The sequence below is a fragment of the Clytia hemisphaerica genome, unplaced genomic scaffold (genome assembly GCF_902728285.1).
Source record: "Clytia hemisphaerica strain Z4C2 unplaced genomic scaffold, Clytia hemisphaerica genome assembly, whole genome shotgun sequence".
Classification (NCBI taxonomy): Eukaryota; Metazoa; Cnidaria; class Hydrozoa; order Leptothecata; family Clytiidae; genus Clytia; species Clytia hemisphaerica.
Window position 1 is genome coordinate 103,386 of NW_027103472.1, and position 10,832 is coordinate 114,217.

The window sequence follows — 10,832 nt, forward strand, 5'->3', positions numbered from 1 at the left end:
AACTTGTCAAACAATCGAAACTATTATTTTGGCAACTGATGACACCGATTTGTTGTTACCGGCGCATCAGGCCACATCCGCTATTTTTAAAAGTTAAAATGACTAGCAACTTTATTATTTAACTTATAGGCGTGGTCTATCACACAGTCCTATCTCAAATTGCGATAGTTGGTGGAAATCACGCTTTAGTTTCCCTATAAGTAAGTATCGGTACCAGCACGAATCTATTCCAGAAAAAAATTGAATATTAATGTCTGCAGTGTAGAGATCTAGTCAAATATTTTACCCCAAAGAAATTGTTCTTAATTTGTTTTTAGTTTTTTAGCCTTTTGTTCTTATAAAGAGAGTGTAATTAACAATACAACAACAAAACGAAGAAAAAAACGCTAAAACCGACAATTACAATGTGGAGGTGTAAGGACGCTGGCATTTGCCAAGAAAAAACATACCACTAACGATCCATATCCGTCGATAAATATAAACTAAGATGTGTTATAGTCATTCCAAATCAAAACATTCATTTCATAAGAATTTTATGTCAGTCTGTCAGATATGGATGAAGAAAATTCTTCAAAACATTTGCAGTTGATACCTGATACTGTATTAACATCTTAGCACTTTAGAGGCTGAAATATGTTGCTACAAGGGCTATTAAAATGGTATTAAAAAAATTAAGTTTATTTTTTAATTAATTTTAAATACACTCAGTCATTCAGCTTTCAACACATTCTGTTCAGTGTTCTTAAACTTGTTCTTAACATCTCAAGAAAATGTCTTGAATGGAAAACTTGTCAAACGGAAATGTAGTTATTCGAAAAAACATGAATTTGGAATACCACAGATTCCGTTTCTACTACATAATTATTGATCGGATTCTCCGCAAGAGAAACAATAGACATGAATTTCGTAATTTTTGATTAGTCTTCAGGTTGCAGTGGGTGGAGAATGAAAGAGGGCTCTTTTTGTCTACACATTCCTTTAAAATAAAACAAAACTTTCCTTCTTGTGTCTTGGTGGTCTACGGGATTATTTTGAGACTTCTTAAATTGGGCCATTCCATTAAATTTCCATACACAGGGGCGTAACCTTTTCACATAAAAAAGTGAAAAGATCCAAAATTTCTTCAAGAGTCGAAAACCAAGAATAGCCAAAAATGTTGCGATTCTCTTTTTAAAAACGCGTTTACAAACTTGGTCTATGATTTCAGTATGCCCCAATTTTCAATTCACTCACTCAGATTTTAATCTGTAACTTTCATCTGCAAATCAATATCAGCTTCATTTGGTATAGATAGGTTTATTTTAATTGACAGAAAGCGAACGCTAATTAGATAATTACTTTTATTGATGAGCTCACTCGTAAGTCACATGACTGCTTCGAGACTTTTATTCAGGAAAAAATTAATGCCTTAAAAATGCAATTATGACACGACCCCCTGATCAATATTAACAAAATTATTCGAACTCGACGTAATTAATTAGGAGTTAATGATCAAGCTTCACATAAATTATTACGGTCATTTCGGGTAGGTAAAAAAATGTAATAAAGGGGAGATATACATGGTTAAATAGCGTTTGTCCAGCTCCAGCAAGCAACTCACAGCTGTCTTTGAAGTCTAAGGACAACCTATCATAGTTTGAAGCTTATCTTCGAGTAAGAAGTGCCAGAATCATTCCTAGGGGTAGAGGTACTATCCGCTGAGGCTTGAAAATGAACCCAACGTAGGGCCTGAAATTCCAAATAATTTTAAGAAAACAGACATTTACAATCCTACCCTGTGATCATTGAAAGTATGCATTATCCAATTCTAGCTGAAAGTCATTAGAACATTAGAAATATTTCTTGGTAAAACAGTAAAACGACCATAAGAAGGCAGATTTAACGAATGCAATTAACCAAAACGAAACTGTTAAGTTTCTAAGTATTATGAAATAATTGATTTTTGATTAAAATCTGAAATACCAGTCATCATATGATTGAAAGTGCCTTCTGTGCAATTTGTTTATTGTTGTCATTTTTGGAAACTTTTAGTTTGGTGAATCATATTCTGGTATCTCTGATTCTTTCTTCAAGAGACCAAATAGATTCTCGGTTGAGGCGTTCATCGGGCTTTCAATTTGATATCCATTCGGGGGAGTTGTAGATGTAGATGAAAATTTCCAAAAGGGTATCCACACATTTTTAAGAATTACCATATAATTTGGCTTGAAATGGTTCGTCCAACCCTGTACGGTTATTAAAATCAAACAGGCCATCATTTTAGTGGTCAGTGCCACAGAGATAAAAAAGACGGCTCCAATCAGAAAGAGTCGTGTGTATTTCTAGAGATAACGAATAACTTTCCCCCTATGTCTAGAATTCCTAAAGAGCATTTACCAATCAGCCCCAGCACTTCAAGGGGAATAGGTCCGAGTTACATAGGTCTGATCGACATCAAATGCACCAGTATCTTTGAGCGCCTGTGAGCCATCAATGGTCTAATTTTAGACCTTTAACAACATTTGACCCCAGTGAGCTTGAAACCAGACCCCTTTCGTGAAGCTTTTAGTGCAAGGGTCGATGGGATTATTTGGCTGACTTTTATGGCTGACTTTTGACAATAATTCGGTAGATTTTTAAAAAATTTTCATAAGAGAATATTTTTGCTTGTGCAATTGAAAATTTAACTCTATTTCTAATTTGTGGACTGAATTCGCAAAAAACAGTAGACTAAAATCTAAGATAGACAAATATTTTATAAGAGATTTTTCCTTTACAATCATAAATTTAACCAGTTAACCCTAAGATATATAATTTATTGATAGAGGAAAATTCACTTTTTATTTAACAACGATCCCCACACAAAAATTCTACTTCAAAAGTTAAACCTATAAAATTTTGTTATGCATAAATAAAATAGTCGTTATGTAAAATCTAAAACACTATTGTAAAATAGAAGAGTTTTTTAAATAATATTTTGGAGAAATTTTATTGAAAATATTTTGTATTAGTAGGAGGGAGTGCTTAGTTTTTCAAAGAAATAGAAAAGGTCTTATGGTGGTGACTTAAAACAAAATTTCTCGAAAAAGGTTAAAGACACATAACATTGATAGGCTTTTTGGTTGCGAAGGATAAACAGCAGTCTGATGAATCTTTTGGATAATTTCAATGATTATTTGCTATCACATATGATCACCTATCGGATTTAGAGGATTCAATATAAATCTACCTTAGGCAAGAATTGCTGGAGTGTAATAATCTAAAAGGCAAGTAACATTATTGACATTATCATTCTTATTTTGCAGTTTTTAATTTTTAACTTTATCCTATAAAGTAAAAGTCAAATGATCATTGTTTTCAAAAGTCTCAAGAAATACCTTAAAGGAAATCATCTTAGCGAATTTTGATAAATTTTACTATAATAAAAAAAACTCTGCCTCGCCAAAATAAGCCCTTGTCAAAATTTTCTATTAAGGTTTATGATTTTGTTATTTCTTCGATTCTTGTGAGATTTGGTTCCTATTTCGGCATTTTTGAACACATGACAGAATATTTTTTTATGACAACCCATGATCTCAGAATATTTTCCACAACCCTTCATCACAGGTGAAACACCGAACAGAGTGTACCCAACAAACCATGGAAAACACATCAGTACCATCACCACCAGTTGGCTTTCAAACTAAACAACAGGAAGATGCTTTTATAGTAGACTGTTCCAACATGATTTGGTTCTATCCGAATCATCCATCATACCAAATTTCACTTCGGTTGGCAATTTTCTTGAATACAATATTTTCCTTGTTATCAATTGTGGTGAATCTGAAGAATTGCCAACGTTTGTTAAGACACAAGGATGGAAAAGCACCTTCATCTAACATTGTCATCTTTTCAGGTGAGATATTGTTCATTCCCATGCCGAGGAAATAATTTTTACGTCCAGAGAATGCCTTCAAAAAAGCTTGAAAATCTAAGGGATTGAATTTTTGTGAAAATATCCAGTTGGTGTCCAAAGTCGAACCCAGTTCCTTTAATCACTTTTTTATGATTCTGGATAGCGCTCATTATTGTTCATCAGTAAAATTAAAAAGTAGTGGCTCTGGGTACAAGATTGAATTAATGTTTTAAGAATAAGCTGAAATCTAGTGGAGGACTCTGAAAACTTTTTGGCAAAGATCCGAGAATATACCTCAGAAATTTCCCAGAAAACCATGATATTTCTTAAGTGACCCCTCAAATTGGGAGGTTTATTACTCTATTAAAATGAGTAATTTAAGTTTCTCAGAAAAATAAACGATACGGAGAACAGTTGTAGAATCAGACTTGAGAGAGGCGTATCAAGTTTTTTTAAAGAATGAATTATTATTTTTCAGGTTGTGTGACGGACATGGTAACAGCTTTCATGATCCTCACCGTATGGAATGTGCAATCCATAATGGCGGTCAACCATCAATTCTCGTGTCCAGTCTCATTTTTCACTTACCTCATTGTCATTGTTGCCGCCTTCATTATCTGCATGACAACCATATTATTGATCGCTGATCGTTACCTGATCGTAACATGCCCTTTTCTTTACGAGGAACACATTACGAAGAACGCCTCAACGTACGGGAAAATCATTGCTTATATTTTTATCATCGCTTTGATCCTCTCTGGCATCGGATTCGCTATCTCACCCCAAGTCTTGTATTTCATCATTACTGTCCCCTATATCGGCTGTCTTCTATGGGCTGTTTTTGTATATCCTGCGTTATTCTATGAACGGTTTTATTTAACCACAACTTACACGTCCTACCAGTTAAAGGTTGGTTTACATGAACGACGAAATCACGAAAAATTAACAAAGTGTAGCTGCTTACATTCTTTCATGACTGTTTTTCTTTTATCTCCGCATCTAATTTTTACTTATGGCTGGTTTCAAAAGAATCAGCAGATTACCTCCTTAATGTTCCACACCGCGTTGTTATGGAGTTGGGTAATGATTGCATTGAAACTTGTTATCTCCGCCATATCGTTTAGCTTTGGCATCGAAGGTCGAGGTTTTAAGTGGAAGATTTTTAAACGAAAGCTGAGTAAGAAACGAATTGATGACATTCAACTTAAAAAGCTAACAATTATTTGATGGAATTTCATGGTTAGTGGATAATTCATTATGCATGATGATTTTTCAAAGAGAATGCTTTATTCACTGATTTGAGGGGGTGGTTCTCCGACCCTGACATCCAATGACCACTAAAAGGCGGACACCTCTGGTTAGCAAACACTTTTCCTTTTCTGCTGGTAATTAGCTGATAGACTAAACAACTGTTACAATTTGAACTGGCGTCAATCCGCCAAAAGCTATCTACCATGAATTTCAAAGCAGGAAAATATAAGGAGGAAATTTTTGGTTAATTAAACGGGAGAGGAGATTGTACTTGTAAACATTTTAAAAAATTTGAGAGAAGACAAAAATGGGTGCTGGTTATCTGCGGATGGTAAGGGTAAGGGTTTATCACCTTTCAAAGTCTCTCTAAGAGTCGAAAAAATCAGGAAAATTTAAATTAGTCTCTCTAAGGGTCAGAAAATTCAAGATTTTTAGGAAATTTTTTTGATTTAGAATGAAAAAAATTAAAAAAAAGTCTCTCTAAGGGTCGGTTTTTGGAGGTCCCACCCGCACATACTCCTCATCTGCCAACCCTAGTACCCCACTCCCCCTCCCCGGAGCAGTGATCTACCTTAGAGTCCAACGATTCCATTACATTCCATTTTCGAGTAGCTTTTTTCAATTTATTTCAAACAAAGCTCACAGTACAAAATATTTTACACAAAATATTTACAATATTTTATTCTAACTGTAAATAAATAAATGTAGTACCATGTTAGCACAAAATTTAATCCATAGGCATAATTGCCCCTTTTTCATCAACGATCATGAAAGGGGGAAATATTTCTAAATGCTAATGCAATTGAATACACACTAAGTGACCGGCTTGACCTTTTCCCTTTTCCCTTTTCCAACGAAAATTCCCCAATGGGGATAGAAAATCCATTGTTTTAAGCTCAAAAAGCAAGTGGAGATGGTTTTAGAATGCATTCTTAAATTCAATTTCCAATAATAGGCTTTAAAGAATAGGCTAATTTTAGGATATATTTTAGGATATATTTTCCACCGGGGACGATTTTCCGACTAATTTTACCTGGGGATGTCAACGCCAAGATTTTGATAGCTTTCCTTTTTTATTACTGTTTAAATTTCATGTTCAACGTAATCATTATATACAAACTGTTGTCATTTTTCGATTCTTCAGTATTGTCACATATACAAGCATTTTTGTTACTACTCAGTAACCAATAACCAATAATGATTTTCTTGTTTTTGCACCGGAGGCTTTTTGTTAAAATTCCACGTAAAGAAAATCAATGACAAACACAAGAAAAACATTGCAGCAACCGATATATCAAACCCAGATCCCTTTTTAATCGTGTCCAGTTTGATTTGTGCGCTTCCTATATGCGCCATTATGTTATTTCGGACAATCCCAGAATGCTTTGTAATGGTTGAGACGACCATGTAGCAGCAGCTGGCCAGTGAAATTCCTAAAATTAAATTCAAGAAACATAAATAGATTGAATCTTATCTTGTCATATCATACCGTTATAGCCATAAAACTAAATATCGGTATCTTACGCTATTACGGTTGGTCTTTATAGAAAACGGAACCAACGCGGGGGTGGGGTTCCAGCTCGAATCTCCACGTAGACCCGTAAAATTAAACGAAAGACTAGACGGCAATGTGTACTCTACGTAAAATATCGACTCCATCTATCATTAAATTGAATATAGTAATGTTTATTGCACGACTTATAGGCTTGGGCAAGTCTTACGGAAAAAATCTCGGAACTCGTAAATCGATTCATTGTATTTTCACAAGAAACTCATCATCACATATTTCGTATATGATTGCACAAGAGAATACTTACCAGAAAATACCAACAATGCAATGCTCAAATAACACACTATTTTCTTCACAGGACCTTCTTGGCAGAAATGCAATGCGAATGTCGTTAAGATAGGGAAGCATGCGAACACAAATGCCAGGATTTGAAATTTCAATGCATCTTTTAAGGCTAAAAAATAAAAGATATATTGGAGAAGTGAATGGAATTGATTCCACAATATTAGTAGTGGGCGAAGCTTTTCAAATTTCAAGTCGTGATATTTTACTTTTGATCTTCAAACAAAAAACAGAATAGACCTCTTTTTTCTTATTGCAGTACTCTTGTCTCCCAAATAGACGGGGGGGGGGGGGGGCGAATAAGCAGGGGGTAGGAAAATTTTCTAAATTCTAATAAGCGGCAGGGGATTGAATAAGAGAGGGGTAATTTGAAGACAGATTTTTTTTAACTGATATCAATTTCAACAACAAAAAAGAAACTTTAACAAATGCACACGTAAAATAAGAACCCATACTTACAAAAAGGAAAATTTTAACAAGTTTAAAGTCTATCTACACTGTAATAAAATATTGAATTATTCGAATTTAATTAGCGGGGGGGGGGGTCTTGATAAGAGTGGGGGATAGATTTTTTCTCTTAACAATTAGCGGGGGGAGACGTCTATTCGGGAGACAAGAGTATTTATTTACTGCATCCATTTAACTGATATAGACACAAGGAAAGAGTGTTAAACCCCTAGCCTGAGTTTTGAAAAATTGAATCCAAGATTCGCCAAATAAAAGATTCCTGTGAAACAATAAAAGCACAATTTTAATTAATTTCGTGAATTCTGAAAATAGCTTTGGTACCTGCTTCCTCGAGATCTCTATGAAAAATAGAGATTGGTTTACAACTGTTCTCTGTAACTCTTGACTGTTCATACACCGTTTCCACGCAAAATGTTTTCAGCCCGAATCTGAACGTTTTCTTCATATCCAGTTTCGATATTTTGTCGGGTGTTGTATCATTGTACCCGAACAATTTGGTGATGTTCGGTGTAAGTGTTATTTCTTCATTGATACTGACTTCTATCCAATCTTTGGTGAAGTTGAGGGCCACCATAAAAGTGAGAGTGATGCCGAGAAATAGAATGTAAAAGATGAACGTATAGCGACGGATGGTTTCAAACATCTAAACAAAATGGAAGAAGCCTTTTATAACAACAAATTATATAAGAACATAAGGCTATAAGGGAAGTAAGTCTAGTGGATGGGAAATGTATATTTTGGGTACCGAAAAATCACCTCAGGGAACCACACACACTGCACCCCTGTGACACAGACCCGTTTGGTTCTCCGCCCAACTTAAAAATTTGATCAAAATTTCATCCCAGTGGTAAAAATACCCATTAGCAAATTAACTTTGATTTCGTCCCTATTTTTTCATTCAATTGAAAAAATTGCACACCATAAACCATCCCCACTCCACTGGTTTTTTTAAGCTTGAAAGAATAGCATTTAGATAGAAATTTTCATCCCTGTCGTGGAAAAAGTTTCACTGGGGCACTGAAACACCGGTCATATTTCATATTTTAGATCGTTGTTTTGCTTATCGAATATGATTTCTTACCTTGAAATAAATTTGGTCGTCTCAAACGTAATCACTTTGTTGACAAAATGTTGTATTCATAAACATTATTCCCAAGTCATCTTCAAACTTATTTTCCAAAAACTTCATCCATCACCCGAAATACTCAAACAACTATGTTTACGTTATCAAACAGATTATTCGATTCTAACCCTACTCTACATAGTCTCTGAATATTTAGTCTCTGAATATATTCAAGAAAACTGATTCAAAAACGTTTTCTCTTTTTTTCATTATACACGATTTGTTATAAGAATATTTTAACCCCCATTGAAACTTGCAGATTTTCAGTTATCGGGTTTCAAGCCTAAAATTGTTTTTACGATTTTCTTTATTCTCAGATTTGTTTGGCTATTTTGTTGTAATTTCCTGATACATGGCATGTTTTAGAGTTCGTCAACTTTTAAAATTTCCTAAATACACCCTTATGTTATCTTCTTATAAAATTTCTTCTTATAAAGAAAATTGAATTCAGTTTTCTTCAATTATCGTATTGGTGTGCGAATTTCTTCATCTTCGTTTAAAATTATATTCTTCTTTTTTTCACACATTTTAATTATTGATCACAAGTATTTTATTTTCAATGGAGAATTATTAAAGCGGTCTCGTCATCTATCAACCCTTTCAACCAACAACCTTGGAAATCAATATGTATTCACTAGGACATTTCTAATCTTGAAACTACATCAATGTGGGTCAAACATTCAATCAGGGTGGAACACCCACGTAGAATTTTAGAAAGTTGGGAGTTGTTTGACTTCCAGATAGACAATTTAGGGTAAACAATGAAATGTCAGGACAACCTTTACCCCACTTAAATATTTGTGGCAGACCGGAAACTCTATGCTGTCCTGCTCGGGTAACTTAATGCAAGTCCCAGAATTGCATTAATTTTTCCGCCCCAGTTCCAGTCCCTAAACCATAACAAACTATACATTTTTGGAAGCGTATTTGGATGTAGAATACCGTATTCGGTGTAACTTAAATTCTTTCTCAGTATAATTAGAGATATCTTAGGAAAACCTGATTATGACGTCATGATTGATGACGTCATAAATACAAAAAGTTGGCAATTATTGACTACGATATTGATGATAAAAGTTCTGAGCCTCAAAGATTCCAAATAGATAACTAAGAACTATCAAGAATGTTCCTCCAGTTGAGGTTTACACGTGTTACCAGGGGAAAATCAACACACTTTTTTTAGGGTAAAACCAAACATTCTTGACAAGCCATGGAAACCCCTGGCTCAACAAAATTATTTACCATTGGGTAAATTTAATATAACGAAATTTTGGATGAGTTTTATCATAGAGATATTGTTTTATCAAAATAATTAGTACAGAGTATACAGTATATGGCGGTTTTTTTAGAAATTTTCATCATAAAACTGAAAATATATTATATATTCAATATTTTCTTATATAAGAAATAACCCTCATAGCAACCTCTGTCTCCCAGCCTTTTTTGCGTTTCTGAAAAGAAGACAACGTGAGGGTCTGACGCTATCAGTAATCATAAAAAAGCCGATAATACACAGGGAACGTGGTTGCACAGAGGACGAGGCTACACTGACAGTTAAAATGTGAGACGTTGTGATACTTCGAGTGATAATTTACAAAAAATCGATTATGAATTGACTAATCCCAGGTAAAAAAAGTTACAAAATATTTGTTGGTAAAAGTGTAAAAATCAAGTAAAATCCCCTTTGCTTTCTCCAAATCATCCACTCCAATGCCAAGTGTAAAAAATTCGTACATCCATATCACCGTACATCTCTTTTTGAAAAGTTATTAGTCCTTTGCAACGGGTTAAAGGTGTTAACAACTTCTTCGCCCAAATCATTTAGTTGGGCCAACGATTGCAAGTCGTAAGAATTTCCGTGTACATCTACATCATCAGCTGTCTCTTTACACCTGCCACTCGGGGAAAATTCCGGGGGGTTATACACTTGCCGACCGACGGGGTGTACCGCTAATGTTCGAAAAAATGGACCCTACGTGGGACTCATTTTTTTGAAAAAGTGATCCTCAATGGGACCGAAATTCCTTAATTTTCTCAAAATTCTCCCAAACAGGTACCCTACGAAGGACTAACTTTTCTATTTTGGTGTTTTTATGACCCTACCTGGAGGTGAAAAAGGTACCCTGACCAGCGGCACATCCCCGTACCCCTTTTTGCCCAAGTATCCCTCCCCCGGTGGAGATCTTTAAGATATACTGTTCTCATAATTAGAAGCGTAAATGTTTGACTTTGATTTACATACGAAAGTTTAATTTACAGTCACG

At 34.7% G+C, this 10,832-nt stretch overlaps 2 protein-coding genes across 3 annotated transcripts in view; one reads left to right on the top strand and one right to left on the bottom strand.

The window, feature by feature from the left end:
• The window catches only part of LOC136798315 (uncharacterized), a 46,655-nt gene extending 40,918 nt beyond the window's left edge, over positions 1 to 5,737 (top strand). Inside the window, exons 4-6 of one of the 2 annotated variants that reach the window (XM_067054904.1) lie at positions 130 to 200; positions 3,586 to 3,874; positions 4,353 to 5,737. In XM_067054904.1, coding sequence (XP_066911005.1) covers positions 3,619 to 3,874; positions 4,353 to 5,101 — 1,005 coding nt within the window. In that variant the 5' untranslated portion in view covers positions 130 to 200; positions 3,586 to 3,618 and the 3' untranslated portion in view covers positions 5,102 to 5,737. The remainder of the gene's footprint in view (positions 1 to 129; positions 201 to 3,585; positions 3,875 to 4,352) is intronic. The other variant, XM_067054905.1, reaches the window with a different exon arrangement.
• Positions 5,722 to 8,710, bottom strand: LOC136798317 (uncharacterized). The gene is made up of 4 exons (XM_067054908.1): positions 8,527 to 8,710; positions 7,767 to 8,088; positions 6,943 to 7,089; positions 5,722 to 6,558 (listed from the first exon to the last, which is right to left on the bottom strand). The coding sequence occupies exons 2-4, from the start codon at positions 8,086 to 8,088 to the stop codon at positions 6,299 to 6,301; spliced, it is 729 nt and encodes a 242-aa protein (XP_066911009.1). The 5' UTR covers positions 8,527 to 8,710; the 3' UTR covers positions 5,722 to 6,298.
• Between the last annotated feature and the right edge of the window lie 2,122 nt (positions 8,711 to 10,832).